Here is a 20,708-nt window from a genome sequence, read left to right as displayed (position 1 = left end):
CTTGGAGGAACTGTAAATCTAGTTCAACATAATGAATCACATGACCTCAGATATTCTTTTTTTTTTTTACACCACAATTCTGTTTTCACATTAAAAGTGAAATTTAAGCTATGCAATTTCAGTCAGCATCAGTCTCTCTTTAATCAAATTTATGTGCATGTGACAGATCTGACACAATTATCATAACATCTTTTATGCATGTCTATATAAATGTGCTCATAGAAATGACTGATCACATCTAGTACATTGTTCTCATTTGTGCAAGTGTTATATGCAGGTGCTATCTGTGCAAATTGGATAGATTTTTGTATTTTTTGTGTGTGTGTTTGGAGGAAGTGCTTTGTGCTTTGTTCCTACAGGACAAATGTAAGCTTTGCTGATCATGTTCTCTGTGCTCTTTTGAAATAGTCTTCATGTGCTATTCACAATTCTGGTCAGTGAGCATTTGGTTGAAAATATAATCACACCTGGGTTGGAGTGTAGTGTGTCGCACCATTTACACCTGACAGATTCATCTCAGCTGTTCAATCACAAGCTGTCAGAGCTAAATGAAGACAGGTCAGTGAAGGACAGTGTACACCTGCCCGAAAAGTAGTTACATGTAGCTTTAAAATCAACCATCCAATTAGAACATTTCTTCAATAAGCCTGATCAACATCTTTTGAAGGGTGCTTAATACAGGTACTGGACTAAAATAAACTTTGACTGAAAATGACTTTGTATGATTTCTTGTGAACTTTTTGTGCTTTAACAACATGCAGTTACTGCACTGACATAAAAGATGCATGTAGACATAAAATCTGAGTTTCTTTCCTTTGAAATCTGAAATGCCAATCTGTCTCAGTCAAGATGGATCTTATTATCAGGTGTAAAAAGGACCTTAGTGGCGCATATGTGTGTACATGTAATTATCTTGAGAATTTAGAGAGCGTATGAGTACTTCCAAAGAACATAAAGAGCACTTTAAAGCGGATGTGATGATTTCTCTCTATGTCTTCCTCTTGGCCATGCTGGACCGCAGCATCAGGGTGCACTCTTGCGGGACCTCAGGGTTGTCAATCATGCGTTGCCACAGCCGCTGCTCTTCCCCGTAGGCATCGTTCCAATCTACTTCCTTCCCATAACTCAGACCTGCAGGTCACAAACAGGTCAGTCAACTGCTCTGTATGCAAGATCAAAACGAGAAGAAAATCTTAGTCGTGCTGCTTTATATGTCAGACCCTCAGAGAGGAAAAAATGTCAAACATTCGTTTAAAGAAACTAAATCAACTTGTTGCTAGCTAGGTCATTTTTTTTGTGTGTGTGTGTTCGGCTGTAATTCACATCAAAGAGCCCATTTAGTGTATCGCAGAGAAATATTCCAAATGAAAATCACTGTCATTAGGCTATTTTGAAACAATAATAATAAAAAAAAAAACTCTTTTCAAAAACAAAACACATATAAACATTGATTTTACTGTTTTAATAAACTAGTTGTTACGTTTTTAGTGTTTTTGAAAGAAGTCTCTTATGCTCACAAAGACTGTTTATTTGATTAAAAATACAGTAAAACTGTAATTATGAAATATTGTTACTATTTAAAATAACGGTTTGCTATTTGAATATAGTTTAAAAAGTACATTTATTCCTGTGATGCATTCTGTGATTTACTCCAGTCTTCAGTGTCACATGATCCTTCAGAAATCATTTTAATATCTTGATTTGACATTTTTTTATACCATCATATTATCAATTTATTTATAAGGAAAACACACATTAATCAAAATTTCAGTCATTTCCAGCTGCAGTCCTTCAGCAAGATGTTTCAAAACCCTTTAAAATATCCAGAACAATAAACAAAAAGCAAGTTTTCAATGTTGAAAACAGTTGTGCTGCTTAATATTTTTATGGAAAGTTCAAAAGAACAGCATTTATTTGAATTACAAAATATTGAAATATTTAGAATACTAAAAACAAGTCAATATACAATATATACATTTGCAACATGAATAAAGGTAAAGTTGCAAAAATTGTTTCATTAAATGTCCAGAAAGTGTGGAAATTAGTCTGGTAAACTGATTTTAATGTAAGAAACCTGAAGTACCATTGATGATTATAAATATGGTAAACGTGTAGAATTTGGTCTCTTTAATAAATGATCATCAAAGAGAAAACGAATGATCTGATCATGAGTGAGTGAAGACATGAATAAAACATATTTGTAACAGTAAATTAATACAAAATGTGCTTCATGCATCATTGATGATTGATTAAGGAGACGTTTGGAAAGAACATTACAGTGGAAATTGTATAAGAACATTTGGGATTTAATGATTATCTTAATTTGAGTCAGAGAACAGTTCACAGTAAAAGCATTATATACAAATCTATCCTACTAATGTAGGAAATATAATAAGAAATATATCATTGTCAGAATCCAGCAGGGATAGGAAGCAGATGATCTAATTGAAAAAAACAAGCATGAATGTTATTCCTGAGAGAACCTGAGAACTTGGTGTAACTGAATTTATATGCTCTCCTCCCATAAATTTTGCATCTGAAAAATGTTTAAATAACTGTATCCATGCCTTTTCATCTCTAATGTTTCACTACATCTTTAGAAAATCCTGAAATTAGTTTTTAACGCTAAAAGAGGGCTTGTGATGGCCAAAACTGTTATCAAATCTAACCCTAAAACTACTCAAATGTTTTAATTTACTGAAATAAACCTGAGATAAAATAAAATTCAAATAAATTAAAGCAATATATAAATATTAAAAAAAGAATAAAACTAAACAAAAGGATAAAATAAATTTACTAAAATTAAAATGAAACCTGAAAAGGCTTTCATCTGTAATATTATTGCAATTTAATATTGAGTTCTGTTGTTCTTACACACATTTCTGTATGCGGAAAATGCAAAGCTTCAATTTGATTCTCTGGACTAAACTGAAAAAAGGCTGAGCTAAAGAAAGACTCACCTGTCCCTGCCCCGAGCCGCACACCTCCCAGGAAGACGTTACTGGCGAAGGGCTCTCTGTCCCACACTGTCAGCTCCAGACACACGCTGTCCAGATCGCTGTCCTGCAGGCCGCAGTATGTGAAGGTGTGATTCCAGCGTGGGTTTACTGTGCGCTTCACCACAGCCGTCTTGTGCTTCGTGCTTTTCTTGTCATCAGGCAGCAGGTATCTGGTACGCAAGAAGAAAAGCATTGTGAGAGTGAGTTTGTGAAGTATAAGAAGAAGCAGTTGGAGTTTACAAGGTGAAAATAAATGAACTCACCCTTTAACAAACGGGTCAGAGGACCCTCCTTTGACTGCTGTCAGGTTTTTTGCCTCCTTAACCAGCAGCTCCACCATTCCTCCTTTAGGAAGAGTGATGGTCTTCTTTCCTTTCAGAAATCCTTTTTTCACTAAGAAACAAACGTGAGCTTGATTTAATACTAGTAATGTACACAGACAGCTTCTAGGAAAATACAATCTCATGTTGTTGTCAAAAAGATTAGATATTAGATAGAGATATAGATATTATTAGATATCCTAGCATGGATAGATGAAATGTTTCTAAATTTACATCACGTATTTTCATTTATAATTTACATTAATTGGTTGCCTTTATATTTGATAAGTTTACTGTATAAATATTCTACTTTTTGTCTACTATAAAACCATTTTTATAATGATTTATAAACAGCAAAAACAAAGAAATTTTCAATAAATAATATATTATTATTAATAATTATAATAAATTATTCTTCCATGTAATAGTTTACAAACCTAACTGTAAGCTATTTATAACTGATAGGTAACATCATGATTATAAACCGCACCATAAATAAACAAGTGCCATATTAATATTCAGTAATGCGCCGTCATAAAAGTCATATGTTTTGACAACAATGAAAAGGTGGAGAAATAATATGATTTCTAATTTTAAATCATACCTTGCACTTGGTCCAGAGGCAGGGAGAGATTTCTCTCTGCAGGAATGTACTTCAAAACCACAGTCACTTCTCCTTTGTAGTGCATCACTGAGTCCACATAAGACTCATTCTGACACAAACACACACATTTCAGTATCAGACTTCTATCTCTCACACCGTTTCTGTTTGTGTGTGTTGAGCTCAGCTCACCCTGGGCTGCAGAGCGAACCACTCCTCTATCTGCGTGTCAAACTGCCAGGAGTCAAAGGTCAGCTCCGTCTCCCCCAGGAAGCTGTTGTGTCCAAAACGATCATGATGCCAGACAGAAACCTGCAGTGTGCGCGTCTCCAGCTGAGAGTGACTGACCACGTACTATCCAGAGAGACAGAGACAGATAAGAGCCTTTAAATTGACTGACTAAATCTCATCAACCTTGTAAGGCAGGCATGAAGACTCTTACCCTCAGGTTTTCATTGAACACAGGGTTAGTGGTGCTGCTTTTGATGCTGGTTTTCCTTTTGCTTTGACGGGACTTGTCTGGCAGGAGATACGTTTTAACATAGCTGCAAACACACACACAATACCAAAATGTTTGCTTTTTTACAATATCAGCCTCTGACACCTTTGTAATGATATGTTAAATGGATACAACAAATAAACAACTTTATACAAGTTATGTAATGAATCTAGAGCAGTCAAGAACTACAATAATTCAATGTCAGGAATTACAGATTAATCTTATAGTTATTGAGTTAATGTGGAATCATTTGGTTTCTTTTTAATGACAGAAAACAAAAAGTGTTTGTGAACAACAACAAAAAAACTATTAACAATGACAAAGGCACATAGCTAAGTTAATCAAACTTATAATTTAAATAAAAATAAAATCAAAGTGCTTTTTGAGGAATGGACTCAAATTTAAAATTATTAAATTACCAACAATTATCCTGAAAATCAGCTATTAAATTTTTTAATTAATTGAAATAAAATATATAATTATTTGATAAAAAAAACTTGAAAATTAGAACTGCTACCTTGGCCACTAACTGAAATAAAATGTCTAAGTTAATGTACTAAAAATAAAACCAAAAGAAAAAAAGAAAAATACATAAAGCTAAATAGAATAAATAAATCCAAAAAAAATTCTAAAGCACATAACTAAATTACTAAAATGTAAAATTATGAAAATAAAATCTCATGCATAATAAATATATAAAAATAATATTAAAATAACACTATTTGTGGGTAAATAACAACAGAATTTACATTTTTGGGAGAACTATCCCTTTAAATGAATTACTAACATAATAAATTGAGATAAATCTAATGTTAATATATTGCCATCGCAAATACATGCAATACAGAGATGCTCTGCCATGGCTCAAAGTGAAGTCTATAGCGGTGTGTGTGCGTGTGTGTGTGTGGCCTTACGCATCCGTGCGCTGTCTCCTCTCATCTCCGGTTGCTAGGCAGCGGCACTCGCGGACGAGCACGTTGAGTGCTCCTGTTTTATAGCTGTAAGAGATGTTGAGCAGGATCTCCCCGGAAACCCGCACGTTGCCATAGTCCCCCGTCTCACTGTACACGCTCATCATACTGTTGATGCTGGTCTGGAGAGCACACAAAAGCAGAGTCTTTGGGGTGCATCTTTCACAAGCTTGTGTTTGAGTGCATGCCTGACTCTTCAGTGGTACAGAAGGGCAAGAGAGAGAATCTGAAGCCAACAGACAGACACACATCTGCACTCAAACACACACCCAACACTCACAGTGTCAGCGTCTGAGTCAGGTACATTAAGGAAACCCCACTTTCTCTCCGAGGCAGGTGTAGAAGACTAGAATAAGACATGAGAGAGAAAGAGAGACGAGAAGATTGATAGCAGGAAAAAACAGAGAGCAGAAAGGTAGAATAAGGAAAACATTGATAATATGACAGGAGACAGATTGCTGGAGTCAGGAAGGAGCTTTTTTCACATTTGATTATTTGTAGATGTCACAGTCCAAAAATGAACACTGTGTATTTACTCAACCTTAAGTAATTTCAAACCCATCTGACCTTTTTTCTTCCAGAAAGGGAGTGTTTTGGCAAAACATTCATATGGCTTTTTTCTAGTGATGCACTGATATTTAGAACTGAAAATATTCAAACAGCGAAAAATGATTTCAAACAGTGGTGTTTAATCAGCACTTCTCAGAAGATGTGTTTTAACCATTTCTGTGTCTATCTGATCCACACAATATGGATAAGCTACAAAAGAAAAAGGTGTTTTCAAATTTGTTCGCATGAAATGAGGCCACTCAACTGTTGAATGCATTTCTATGGTTTAATTCAGTTACTCAAGCTGAATTACCCAAACATTTTTCGGTTTTCATTTTTCAACTAAATGAAGATGTTAATTTCTGTTTCAGTGTTACGTAAAAAAAAAAAAAAAAAAAAAAAAAAAAAAAAATTACGCATCACTACTCCATTCCATATAGTAACATCAAATGGTAACTGGAGCTGAACGCCTCCAAAAATGACAAAAAACACCGTAAGCAGCCCATAACCTGCCGCCCAGTAAGTCTGTTTATAATTAATTAATTAATTAGTTTCAGAATAAATATTTTAAACACTAAGACAAAATGGAAAGAATAATAACTTGGCTTGGGTATATATAGGCCTATAACATTCAAAACGTGCAAGAGCTGACATTTTTTGCGTGTTTTAGAAAAAAAAAAAAAGAATTAATAAGCCTTTAGAACAACATTTAGGCAAGTAGCCTATTCTAGTTCACATGGTAAAAAACTACCGATGGGTTAAGTCATAGACTGTATGAAAACATGGACGTAGTGTCTGTGACATCAAGATGTCAAGAGCATTTTTGAAGCTCAAAGTAGATGGAGCCGGCCGTCACCATTTTGTCAGTGCGTCACCGCGCATCACTCCCAGATATTTGAAAATGTGCAAAGAGGCGGGAGCTGGTTGCTGAAACCACGCCCACCTACCTCGACAGTGGTGACAGCAGCAGCAATCCACCTGTCACTCAAATTGCTACGCCCTTAATTATGCAGAATTTTAAGACTTAATATAATTTAAACGGATGAGTTATAAAAAAAATAATCCCCTCACAGATGTCATGAAGGGCAAAATTAGCTATATAGACCACTTTTTGTACCAGGCTTTTAAAAAAAAATTCTGCTTTTAAATTTTTTTTTCTATTTGATGTTAAATGCATCATATAAATCACTTTGGAATAAATCACAGCATGTATCATGATTAAAAGTGACTTTACAGTCTTTAAAATACACTAAGCTATAGCAAATTATTCTGTGGGCCCCCCTTTCACTTTAGGAACAGCTGGTCTCCACAGAGTTGTGTCAAGTTATTCATTAGTCTGTTTGTGATGAAAAATGACGAAATGTAGTTGCAATAAATGCGTACAACTACAGCACTCAACTACACTACTACAACTACACACACGCTCCAGACTTACTGATTTAAAAATTATAATTAAACTTTATTTGGGTACTATTTGTGTACAATGCACATTTCTTAATACAGTATTAAGTCTAAAGAGTGTTATATTGTCTCTATTGATAAGGATTGTATTTTATTTTTTTTATCAGTCTTTAAATACAAGATATTTAAAGTGTACCTAAAGTATACTTGCAATAGTTCCAACACAATCAAATAAAGGCCTACTTCAGTGTATCTTTAGTTGGACTTCAGCACTACTTTTGCACAATTCAAGTGCATTAAGTACAAAATTAGACTTGAAGTATAACAGTTTCGTATACTAAAAGTACAATTGCAGGGTATTTTTATTAAGTACATAAATTTAGCATGAAATTAATGTATTTAAAATACATTTTAGTATATTTATTTTTCAGTAGGGAAATATTGCATAATATATTTTAGTTCATTGAAATGTATTTTATTTGGAATATATCTCAAGAGTTGTTTGGATCACATCACATTTACATTTAAGGTGCTTTGTCATTATGTGGATCTTGACCACCCCTGTCATCATTCACTCTCACAGTATGTCAAAGAGCTGCATTAACATTCTTCAAAACATCATCTTTTGTGTTCAACAAAAGAACGTCATGTAGGTTTCGAATGACATGAGGGTGAGTAAATAATGGCAGAATATTTATTCCGTGAAAATGCGACTTTGTAGTTGCTAGTTGTTTTGCTTTTTTCTTGTGTTCCCTCTTCATTCTGCACCCTTCACATCTGACTCATCTAGCTATTAGAGACTGCATGAGCTACGAGTTATGTCAGCTGTTTTGAAAGAGACCACTTGTCTTCTTGTTTGCCTGAATTATCTCTCTTTGTTGTATCTTAATGAACCACCTGCAGCAGTGTGTGTGGCCAAGAACAGAGAAATATGATGATGCACTTTCAGTAGTTAATGTGTGTTCTGTGTGTATATGAGATTGGGTGATAAAAATTCATGTGTGGGTCTGCCAGGTGAGTCAACAAATTAAGCGATCCCATGTAACTGGATATTTTACCAGAAGGAGGAAATGCTAATATCCACAAGGCATGAGCTGGAACAAGTTTTAAAGCATATGGTGTACATTAACATCAAAAAAAGGAGGTAAAGATTTGGATTTCTGGTTCACCTGCCATAAGGCACACAAATAAGTCTAAACATAGAGCACACACAAGCATAACACAGAAAGAGGAATGAGTAGGCTATATATGTTGTTTCAGTCAGACATCTGCACAAAGCCAGCAATCACAAATTGCAGCAAAGCACCTGTGATTATGGTGTTTGTGTGTGTGTGTTGCTGTGCAAATCATTATACCATTGATTGCGCGCTGCAGATGCTCCGGTTGGTTTTGTAGTGTGCTGATAACACCGCATCAATGTCCTCATCCGAGTCCTAAAGCAAAAACACTTCCTTTAGCGAATATTACATCGAAAACAGCACTGATTTCCTTTACACCATCACTTCACTCTGTGATATGAAATCAGAAAAAAAATCTCATTACAGAAGGCTGTCTCTTATTTTAACTCCTTGTCTGGAAATCATATCCTGCTCACAAGAAAAAAAATTATTCCAAGTGAGAAGTGAGACTGTGTCTGAAAGCTACCACATCGTTCAGGCCTGGAACTGAGTGACATCGACTAATCAGAGGGTCTTCACTGAGCCCCTCACCAGGATTACTGAGGTCCAACTCAGAGCGACTGCGATCTGTGAAGAGAGGAAGATGCTGTGATTAACCACATTTCTGCCTATTTTATATTTCATAATACTTCTAAAGACACACAGTGATGTCCAAAATTCTGAGACCTGTATAGAAAAAGTACAATATGTTTTTTATTCATTTTGTTTACTTATCTTTATTTTAAAGATGTTCTTTGAAAGAATATGGATCTTACTATATTGAAAAACGTGATGCAGCCTAATTAGTGTGAAAAAGTGTTATCACAAGACCTGTAGAAGTTATGTAAATTAATAAAATAGTGTAACTCCACAGGTATTTTTATAAATATACATGTATTTAGTTATGACAGGCTCTAAAATATTTTATCTTGTGGGAGTAAAAAACAACACAAAATATAATGGGGTCTTTAAACATTGTTGTGGACAATGGGAGGATGTAAGAGTCAAGATGGTTGAGAAACACTGTTGTAAAAAAATATTATTTTGTTACTGACCTAAAGAGCAAAACCTTAATAGAGCAATAGCGCAGAATCTTAATAGTTCTACTCATAGATATTTCTCTATTTTTTACTTTCTTTTTTAAAGTATAGGTTTAAAAATTCAAAGACATTTTTTTGTTGTTTACTCCATTTCTTCTAATATACTGTATTTCTGTTTAGCATGATGTATCTGTTTATTCCCATGTTTAAATCAGATTAGGAAGCACACATTTTCAGTGTGACCTCAGACTTTTTAAAGTTTTTAATATTACAGTGAACTGATGTAAGGACAGTATTAAGGGCAAATGTCATTACTAGTGTCACTGGCAGGAACTTGTTTCCATGGTGATACCTGATGAGAGGGAGGCTCTGGATACGGCAATAGAGGGTGTGCTAGAATCCATTTGTCTCCGCCCATCCGCCATCTTTTCAGGAACGCTGTCACTGCTTTGTATACTAGACACGCTCTCTGCCCCATCCGGCTGAATAAACACATGCACACGCACAGACACTAAACACTGCTTTCCTGTCATGCATGCAAATCTGTATACAGGAATGCAATTGTGCGATCATGTGTTACCCTGTTTCTTGTCTCCGTCTGAGTCGGTGTTTTCACCATTTGTGCTCTCATGTTATTGGGTACTGTTGGTAACCCTGATGATTCCACTGCAACCGATCTCTTCCTAAAACACAGACAGCCTTAATGAGCAGACACATGCTGGCACAGAACGAAATACTAGCTTACTGCCTACCATTTTTCCAAATTAATATGTGAAACAGTATGCAACAGGATTCATTTCTAGCAGCCGGAGGCTCTATTGTTCTCACTAATCATACAGCATGTTCAAAATCATGGATTTTATTACTCTTGGCTCATTCGTCATATTGTAAATGGTTGAGTGCATTGCATTATGGGATACAGCGTTTATAGTGTTACATTTAAGCAAATGTTCCAGGCATAAGAAGAAAGCATAAAACACAAACACTATTAACAGCAAGAACCGTATCAAAGTAAGTGATTTCAAGCATAGCCAACTGAATGGACTATAAATGATGCCCCTCACCCTTTCCTGTTCTTCCCTGTGCTTTTCTGGGATTGGGGCGTAGCTGATCTCTCAGGCTGTGGCGTAGACGATCTCTCCATCTCTGATGATCTGTGAGCCGAGTCTCCATCTTCATAAACAAATACAGATATTCATAATAAAACGAGAAGCATATCAAAGCAATTTAAGCTAAAAAAAAAAAAAATCAATTCAATTTCACTGTGGGAGTTCCATCTAACAATTGTCAAAACAAAAACAGAGAAACAAAATAGAGAAAACAATATGGTTAAAAATATCCTGATGGATTTGTTTAGAAAAACATTTTAGGAGTACATGTGGATTGTTGTGATGCTTTTATCAACTCATTTTGATGGCACCCATTCACTGCAGAGGATACATTGGTGAGAATGAGATGTAATGCTTAATTTCTCTAAATCTGTTCTAATAGAGAAATAAACTCAACAAAGCAAAGCTCTTGGATAGCCTGAGGGTGAGTAAATTACATCATTGGAGAAGCACTAATTCATCAATTAATCAATCAATGATTTTAGCCGTCAAAAATATTTTTTCTATTATTTTTATAAAATATTATTCACTATAAATTACCATTAATCAATGCAAAACCTGATCGGAATTCTGCTTTTTATAGTCAAAGCTGCTGTCAAACTGGACATGCAAAAATTACATTAATATATTTTTTTGTATATACTGAAACATTTAACTATTCTGATTCAAATCATTAAAAAGAGCCTGGAGAAGAATGACAGTGCTGACAGTGTGTATGGCAGCATTTACAGGCACTGTGTGATGGATGTCTGTGTTGAGTGTTGGCACAAACTCTGATTTGGTCTCACCTGGAGGACTGCTGAGGATGGACTGTTTGACTGCATCACTGCTGGTAATGCTGGCTTGTTGGAACCTCTTGGATCTCTCTTCCAGAAACCATTCTCCTGTAACCACCTTCAGCTCCCTAAATCAGCCAGTCACACACAGACAACACCGTGTAAGGACCAATTATAGAAGTGCCAATCACAGCCTAATTGGTTCACCTATGAACTGTCGACAATTTCATGGTGTCTACTATCTATTCACCATTACAGAGCAGAGTGTGTATGGATGCTGTGTGTGACTCACGCGGTCTTCGCACACACAGTGCATCTGCAGTTGCTGTCTGGAGGTGTAGCAGTGCAGAAGTTGCAGACGCGCTGATGACAGTTAGTACACACATTACCCCTCTGCAAGATGAGACCCAGAGCACGAAGACATACAGCACACTCACGCTGATCCGCTGAACTACGCCGCCCGGCTCGCTTCAGTTCTAGAAGCTCATTTTTCAGTTTCCTGTAGAGGGACACCTGGCATCACTGTTGGGGAGTAACTAAATGTATTCACCCTATAAATTAACTACAGCAGGTCTGCTGCTTTGAACACAGTTCATCCATTTCAAAAAGACATTTTCAACGCCACATAGTGATTTTTATGTCACTTTCTCTGACATACAGTATGTACAGATTCATTCTAGTGAATTGGTTTATTCGGATGCCTTGTAAATTCATAAAAGAAGAGTCATGGATTTGAGTCACTACATTTTAACCTGAATATTTTGTTGTTCATATCTAATATTTATTGAAATAATTTATATAAATTACTTATGGTAGTCTTCACGTTTTTTCTGTTTTTGTTATATTTACTATAATTTCTTACCAATTTTGATGCACCCTTAATTTTTTTCATGAACAATTCATTCATTCATAAACCCTAATTTCTTGTGCAATTCCATTATAAATTATTAAATGTATTTAGCTACTTTTCTTGCACAGTAGCTACTTTTGCAAAAGTGTGTGTGTGTGTATATATATATGCACAGACATTTAAAGAAAATGACTGCTTGTGATGAAATGATGTGCACTGAAGACGCTACCTGATGCGTTTCTCCTCTCGCTTGCGGAGTTTCTCATCTTTCTGGAGAACACTGAGGATCATCTGCCTTTCGTGCTCCAGGAGGAAGGACAGATTTAGGGAATCGGTTGTCTTCGCCATGACCATTTAAAGAACTGCTCACAGAGCTCCAGGAAGACTCAGCCAATCAAACTGGCAACAAACCACTAACAACTATGCTTCATGAATGCAGCTGGAATCCTCAGTCAGAATGAAGGATTGCTTCAGTTTATCTTCACATCCCCAAAAAGGTCATCTGCCCGGATCTTCAGACAATGACATTCATCTCTTGACAATTGTGATCCTATTGGTCAGTGCATTGATAACCTTTTCACCTGCTGAATGCCTGCAAGCATAACATCCATATAAAAACCATCAGTGATCAATCAGGGTATTTTGGGTCTCATACTTATTGTATAACTGGTGAATTCTGATTCACCTTATGACCTAGTTGAAGTCAAAAGAGTTAAATAAATATTAGGAAAAATTATGCTCCCAAGTCCCAGTAGAAAAAAAGGTTAGATTGAAACCAAAAGGTCAGAGCGAGATGGTCGAAAATGATAATAAAAACCTATAACTACTCTTTTAATTCAAAAAATAAAATAAAATAAAAATCCTTTTACTAGCAAATAACTTCAGAGGGGAAAAAATATTCAAACCTTTAAAACCATAATTAATATCTAAATGAAATGGATCACATACAGTATATGTATACAAATCCAAAATTATATATAAGAATAATTCAGAGGCAAAATTAAGCACTTTTTATGTGGTTCATTATTACAAACTGTATTATGGATTATGATGATCTTTATTATCTGCTTTGTGAATTGACTGACAGTCCAGATGTCTGTATGAAAGCCCAGCCAAACCGATGCGGCTAACAAGTCACCATTTAGGTTTTTATCTAAAGTGACAATACATTAATTGCAGTGGCAGTCTGCCAGCGGCAATCTGGGGTGAAGTGTCTCGCTCGAGAGCACAAGAGTGAGAGAACAGGACAGTAATCACCGTACATCAGTCATGCTGTGGACTGAAGCTATAACCTTTGAATTAACAGCACACACTTTCCACAAATAGGGTAAATAACAGAGCTTGAAGTCTATTAAATAATGAAACAGTATAGTTTAATAAAATAAAAATACATGAATGGGTATGTTCTGTAAAATAAAGAAATTCTTTCTTACAAGTTCAGTTATAAGCAATGAATGATTCAGCAAATGTATAAGAAAACATATTACATTCTCTTCCAGCAATGCTATTTGTTTTTTCTTTTTTGTTTTTTGTAATTGGATAAAATCCAGAAGAAAGGTCATGCTATAAAATGGCTACCTGAAAAATGTCCATGTGAAATTAGTGCTTTTAATTTAAACAAGACCATTATCAATGTGTTTAGTTATATTAATATGATAATTACAAACTATTACAAACCAATTTAATTATTTGTTTATTTTAACTTTTATCTAATGTATGTCAGCAAGAACGTACATAGGTTTAGCTGATATTGTTACAATTAATAATGTATATTACATTATTATAATATTATTAGGATTATTTGAATATTGTTAACAGTCATTATTATAATTATTATAAAATTAGCTTACGTATGTCATTATTTTGATATTCCCGTAAGATTAAAGGGGTGCTATTATGCTTTTTCACTTTTTGAATTTTATTCATTGTGTAGTGTGTAAGGTTAGGCATAAAAAAAAAAAAAGATTTACAACTCTCAAAGTCCACTCCAAAGGGAGATATTTGTATCCTTTTTTTAAAATACCTTTTCAGCTCTACAACGAATGGCTCATTTGGACTAAAGCATTGTATTCCAGGTTTTGTGATGTCACAAATCGGCCCATTAGAATATTATTAAAATAATTCCTGACTATGGAAATTTGAATTGTTGGGGGGGTGGGGAGGGGTGAGGTCGCAGGTGAGTGCATCACACAAGACGACAACGATTACAAAGAAGAAGTGCTGCTGTACAGGCAATACTGAAACACCAGTATTGGCTGTTCGCCAATCACAATACACTGGGATAACTAACCAATCACATCACATTTCGTTTTTCAGAAGCTGGGGCCTTCATCAAGCCCAGAACTAATTGAGCCATTTGTGCCAGGCTGGGGAGAAAGGTATTGTAATAATGTACATTATGTAAATTTGTATTCTTATAAAGTGCCAGCTCTGATCTGTAACAATTTCATTCATATTCAGTTGTCTTTGCTGGAAGCCCCATCAAGACTGAAGCATTGTACTGGCTTGGATCTGTGGACAACTTTAATTTCCTTTTTGAAGCACTGATTTATGGGTCATATCCAACACCCAGCACTGTCTGTGTGCATGGTCTGGGTTAATATGTAGCAGTTACTGCATATATGTCATCTTATCTTTGTTGCAGGTTTCTTCGAAATCAGTAGTGAGTGACAAATAGGAAGGACAGAAAATATGCATTCCAGTGTGTGTGTGGACATGACTTGCTTTCCTATATTCTGTTGTCTGTCTGTCTGACATAGTCTGATACACCATGTCTGACAGGCCAGCCTACATAATCAGAACCATCAAAAGCTGTTTTTCACACCATCATTTACACTTAGAAATGTGCCTGCCATCGGTGAAACATCTGTGTCATATACAGGTGACAAATTATTTGTAATGTCACAGCACGAAAATTTGCTTTAAGCTGAACTGCACACGTTTATGTTTCGTTTGTGTAACTGAGGTTCTTGTTCCATTAAGTGTCTGACTCACCAGGAAGATGTGGAGCCAAATTAATTTAAATTTCTCATGCGAGAACTGTTTACAGGGACACACAAACACGCGCACACACACAAACTCCATGATCTTTGAAAGTGCAACTTCAGTTTCTCTCCTGAGGAAAAGGACAGCATGGGCCAGAAATGTCTAGCACTAATTTAAAAAACTCCCCTCTCCCTCTTACTGCTATCATTGTCAGGCAGTTGTTAGTAAGTGTTTGAGTTTGAATATGTTTGAGTCTGAAGGTTGGTGTGAAAAAACCCAAGAGCAAGATGTAAACTGCTGAGCTGCTTTAATAAAAAAAATACAGGGTTACAAAAGGTGCGGTAACTCACTGGATCCCACCCTAAGTACACACATTAGTGTACACAAAGCCCTGTATAAACACACACCAACACACTTGTGCTGTTCAACAATATACAGTACTGTTCAAAAGTCAGGGGCCAGTATGACATTTGAAATAAGTCTCACCACGGCTGCAATTATTTGATCAAAAATACAGTAAAAACTAAAATTATTGTAAAGTATTAAAAAATGGTCATCTATTTGAATATATAAAAAAAATATCTAGTAAAATATAGTAATTCATTTCTGTGATGCAAGGCTGAAGTTTTAGCAACCATTACTGTCTTGATTAGGCTTGCCACGATAGTTGATGCCTACTGGTGTAGAGCCGTAACGCTGGTTACGTCACTTGACTACCACGGCACTGACCCCCACTGTCATTTTGATATTTTATGATAATAGAAATAATTTAGTTGAGCAAAATAACACACTACAATTAGAAACTGATCGCGGCTACTCAATGCAGCATGTCAAATGATCGCATCACAGATCAGACTTCATTTCTCTAGTGAGGAGAGTGAGTCGAGCTGATGGACATGAAGAGTGAGGTGAGACAAACAAGACGATGGCGTATGATTTAGTTTTGAAAACAAAATGCAAAAGCACCTGTTTGGCAATATTTTGGATTTTGAAAAGCTTGTTGAATTTTGCCATTTATCTAAGGTGATTGTGGAAGTTTTTTTAAAGATGTGTTTTTTATTTAATTAGTTCCACAGTGTTTGCTGATTTTTACTTTATTTAAACTTTATGTAATTTATTAATTTTATTTGCCATCAAGGTGTATGCTGTGCCTCCATGCTTTCTAATTTGTTTTGCTGATAAACGTTCAACGTTTTTTTATTTATTTGGTTATTATACGTTTACTTATTTCCAGTTTTGTATACCTATTTAAACTTTATGTAAGTTGTTTGTTATTTTATATTAGGCATAGCCTGCCCTATAGCATGGTGTATTTTTATTTGTTTAGTTAATAAAAGTTATATATGGGCTAAAGTGAATTTGATGTTGTATTTTGTTGTTGCATTTAAGCACTTAACAATGAATTGCCGCTAATTCGAAAGTGAAAGTAATGGTGCTTTTAAGCCATTTAAAAGACAAGCGAGGAAAAGTGAGAAAATTCAAACTAACAATTGCTTTATGCCGAATTGTCACTATTTGAAAGTGAAAGTAAAATGTGCATGCCACTTTTACAAGCTACTTAAAAGTTAAGGAAAGCAAGGAAAAGAGGGAACGCCCACCCCCAAGGTGATACTGCTATTAGCAGTGTTGTCATATGTTGATTAACCGGTTGGAAAATTTCCTCACCATAATAACCCTAGTCTTCAGTGGCATTTGCTGCTCAAGAAAGATTTCTTATCATTATCAATGGTAAACATGTTTTGCTGCATAATATTTTTGTGGAAGCAATAATACATATTTCGGTAATGAATATAAAATTAAAAAGGAGGGCATTTAAATAAATATAGCCTATTTTAAATAGATTATAGACTATAAATAAAACATTAATGCAATTTATGCATCCTTGTTGAATAATTATTCTTTTTTTTAATCTTACTGACTTCAAACTTTGAACAGCAGTGTACTTTAAATTAATAGTTTTGTCATAATTTACTCAAACCCATGTTGTTACAAACCTTCATTGGTTTCCTTCATCCATGGAACAAAAAAATAGATATTTAGATAAATGGTCACACTGCACTTTTTCAATGAAAGTGATCAACTTTCTGCCTCCTTTTGTGACCGGTCATAAGGATTTGAAATAAAATGCTCCTCTATTCAAATTCAAAAAGACACAACAACACCAATTTCAGCACGTTTTAATCGTGACTCTTCACATTCCTGATTTTTCCCTCTGTGAAATTAAGACACTGCGATGATGCCATCCGATCATCCCAACGTGATATGAAAGCAACATTACAGATGACAAGCATGCTGCAAGAACCATGGGAAATGTAGTCCAGTGCATAAATCTCAAGAGAGCAAGTCAACAAGCTGCCAGTCCAGCTCTCAGCTCAGTAATTACTCCTCTAATGATGGAGACACATTCACCAACAACACCTGGCTTAATAGAGATTAGACTCATACATGTTTATGCCTTTCAAATAGGCTTTATTAGCATAATAAAAAAGGGACAAAAAGCTATGAAATGCAGATTAGCAAGAAAAAACTGGGTCTTGGGTTGTAAGTATAGTAGTGGTCGACCGATACGAGATTTTGACCTTAAAATGACAAATATCAAAATCTATAGAAAGCAGGACGGAAAACAGTCAATATAATGCCAATGTACATGTTTGTTATATTTAATGTCAGAAATTACATTATATTACACAGACTAACACAAAGAGAAGCAACTTTTTAATCATAAAATGAACATTTTCTATTTCAAAGTCATCATATATGGCAAATATATGGTTCACAAAGTTTAACATGGATGTAAAGAGGCAGATATAAATCAAATGATGTCGCTAGAGTCCCTCCAGACACATTCAGACCAATTCTGAAGTATAACATGCACTAATGGACTAACGACGTGCAATGTAATTGTCTTCCTCCTCTCCAGCTGTGCCCCTTTGAATCTTTAATGCATGCATCTTATTTAAACACAAATACACACTAATCAATATTAAATGTCAATTATGGGGAGTATGTTTGTGATTGTTAAAATGGACATAAGTAGAATGATCTGTGCAGTTAATCATATGGTAGAGCACTTTATATATACTACTACTGTCTGGACATGACAGATTTTGGTCCCTCTGTGATGTCAGTTAAACTTTCCAACCCACATTCTCTTTCAGGACCAGTGCACATTAAAATTACAAAAAGGCCTTAAAATTTTCATGAGCTTGCTTTCAGTCTTGAATTGAAATGAAATTGATTTAGTTCTCACAGTCCAGCTGCCACTAATGTTTCCTGTCTGTATAGTTAACAGTCAGTGTTTCTATTTTCCTATTTAGGGAAGCTATAATATATTTTCTGTGCGTATCAGTATCAGTCACTCGGTTACAAATATTAGGGACACTTAGTGATTTTATGGGAGTAAAATTCCATGTTCAAAGGGTCAATTTTGTATTTGTTTTTTTATTTTACTTTGTGGTTTAAATACTTATATTATCAATATCTGCATTATTTTAATGATATTAAAACTCCATGTATTAATGTATTATAAAAATGTAAAATTAAAAAGTCTCCAGTTACAGAAAAAAAATTAGAATAAAATATAAAAAAATAGCAACAATGTTAAAAACTTTTTGGTTTGCCAGGATATAAATTTCAATATACTCTTTAACATTTTTTTACAAAATATATATAAAATGAAAAAAATTAATATAATAATCCAGCTCTATACTCATATTGTATGTTCACAATTGTCGCATTAGTGTCTACTTCTTGTGTTAGAATGAACATCTGATACTTTCGTTAAACATAAATAGCTGGAGCTATGAAAGAGTATGAACAAGTGAGCAATACAGTGTTCCCCTGTCCAGTCAAACTGATGTGCTGTTCCTCCAGCTGCCTCTGATCTTGATTATGTCTCACTCAGGTATTAATAGCTAATGCTTCAGAAAACAGAAGTGATTTACTATGTTGTTGCCCATAAAACACAAAAGATGACACATCACATCTTTTCCCCGTCACTGTGTGTTTCACCACTCAAATCCGTGTGTATAACTTCCACCAGCACTCTTCGACCCGTGTGAGCGGTCACATGCAGAGTTTAATCTGTTGTCTACACTAGTAGGACATCTGTTCTGGTTCTCAGTGTGATAATCACTGTAACAGCTTTATAAAATTGTGTTTCTAAATGTTAAAGAGGTGGAGTAAACCAAATTAGACAGATAATAGTTTACAGGCAACAACTTAGTAGTGGGCCAGTTTGCCATTCATGATGTCACAATATAGCTCTGGATACTAAATCATACTAAAAGATAATCACATGTAAACAGGTTAAAGAACATCTCATGGATGACAAAAATCATCACTGTACAAAGGTGATTTAGCTCCTGTCCCTTATGTTAGTTATCCTCATACCTATATATATAATTGCAAAACAGGCTTGATTTCTTAATGTTTCCTTACTAAATTAGGTAGCCTAATTCAATTAAATTAAATTTGTGAATTATGTGCTACAAAAAAATATATATATCAGTATCCTCATATTCACTCAATAGCATTCAAGTGAATACAACAGATTCAAAATGAGACCAAATTAATATTATTAATATTAATATTAATAGAGATATTAATATTCACGGAGTAAAAAGTGGGACAACTTGCCACACATATCACATAATATGTACAATAAACACCTCGGATCGAACCGTGGCGACACTTTTAAACTTTCGCAAAAATTGCCTATACAAAGATATGAAAACGACTTGAGGCTCACGTTTCCTCGATAAACAGAAAAACGCTCTGCTGCATTGCACCTGTTCAAACACCTGGTGAGACGACATTATAGGTAATGCCACAAACAGCGTTAAAACATACTTACTTGTCAGGGAATATCATCTGACATTGACTTTGGTGCGGTTTAGACTGTTTTAAGATTATGTAACCGATAGAAGAATATAAAGAAGAAACAGACAGTTGAAGAGGAGACAGAATGGGAGCACTGAAGTTCCTGCGTCCATATCAGCGTAAATCCACGTTTATTCCCTCAAGCCGCATACATGAAGCACACCGACATATAAACTGGTGTCCTACCTGCCGCAGCGCTCGCTCGTCAGTATCCCGTGAACTGCAGTCCTGTTACATGGTCAAGAGCAGCTCTGTAGCGCGTGTTCACTGCAGCCCGAGCTCCGCGCGCGAGGCAACCCCCCCACGCGCTCACCGTGTGGAGATGATCATGGCGTGGGCGGAGTGTGCGCTCCCACGGATTCCCCGTGACCGAGTACACACACACACACACACACAGACAGAGTCTTCTATGCGTCTGCATCGCAAGTGTGCCATAATCTCTCTCTGCGACTGGAGAGGGAATATCCTCAGCATATTTCAGAATCAGCATATGTTGAGTCAGTCAGATAGACAGATAGATGGATAGACAGACAGACAGACAGACAGATATCTTAATGTAGCTTAATGTTC

At 35.4% G+C, this 20,708-nt stretch overlaps 1 protein-coding gene across 2 annotated transcripts; it reads right to left on the bottom strand.

Moving 5' to 3' along the window:
- Positions 1-312: 312 nt before the first annotated feature.
- Positions 313-20,585, bottom strand: LOC113108691 (synaptotagmin-like protein 5). Of its 2 annotated transcripts, XM_026271969.1 has the most exons (17): positions 20,325-20,585; positions 12,502-12,864; positions 11,715-11,921; positions 11,435-11,550; positions 10,602-10,710; positions 10,118-10,220; positions 9,890-10,019; positions 8,985-9,085; positions 8,696-8,773; positions 5,671-5,736; positions 5,334-5,512; positions 4,363-4,465; positions 4,113-4,274; positions 3,924-4,032; positions 3,263-3,392; positions 2,961-3,169; positions 313-1,131 (listed from the first exon to the last, which is right to left on the bottom strand). In XM_026271969.1, exons 2-17 carry the CDS (start codon positions 12,624-12,626, stop codon positions 989-991), a joined length of 2,070 nt encoding a protein of 689 aa, XP_026127754.1. In that variant the 5' UTR covers positions 12,627-12,864; positions 20,325-20,585; the 3' UTR covers positions 313-988. The 2 variants fall into 2 exon arrangements, with proteins under 2 accessions (XP_026127754.1, XP_026127755.1); XM_026271970.1 differs by lacking the exon at positions 5,671-5,736 and having other exon boundaries at positions 20,325-20,583.
- Positions 20,586-20,708: the final 123 nt, after the last annotated feature.

Source organism: Carassius auratus, chromosome 9 (genome assembly GCF_003368295.1).
Source record: "Carassius auratus strain Wakin chromosome 9, ASM336829v1, whole genome shotgun sequence".
NCBI classification, from domain to species: Eukaryota; Metazoa; Chordata; class Actinopteri; order Cypriniformes; family Cyprinidae; genus Carassius; species Carassius auratus.
Note: the sequence above shows the minus strand (reverse complement) of the source record. Positions and strands in the feature narration are given on the sequence as shown.

What these genes read in the sequence shown, in the direction of transcription:
- LOC113108691 (XM_026271969.1), bottom strand. Translation starts at nt 12,626, where the DNA reads ATGGTCATGGCGAAGACAACCGATTCCCTAAATCTGTCCTTCCTCCTG. An exon ending in TTCCAGGCCTGAACGATGTG is followed by an intron (nt 8,774 to 8,984) that starts GTAGCTTTCAGA and finishes TTTTTGCTTTAG; the next exon opens with GACTCGGATGAGGACATTGA. An exon ending in TCTGCAGCGCGCAATCAATG is followed by an intron (nt 5,737 to 8,695) that starts GTATAATGATTT and finishes GTCTTATTCTAG; the next exon opens with TCTTCTACACCTGCCTCGGA.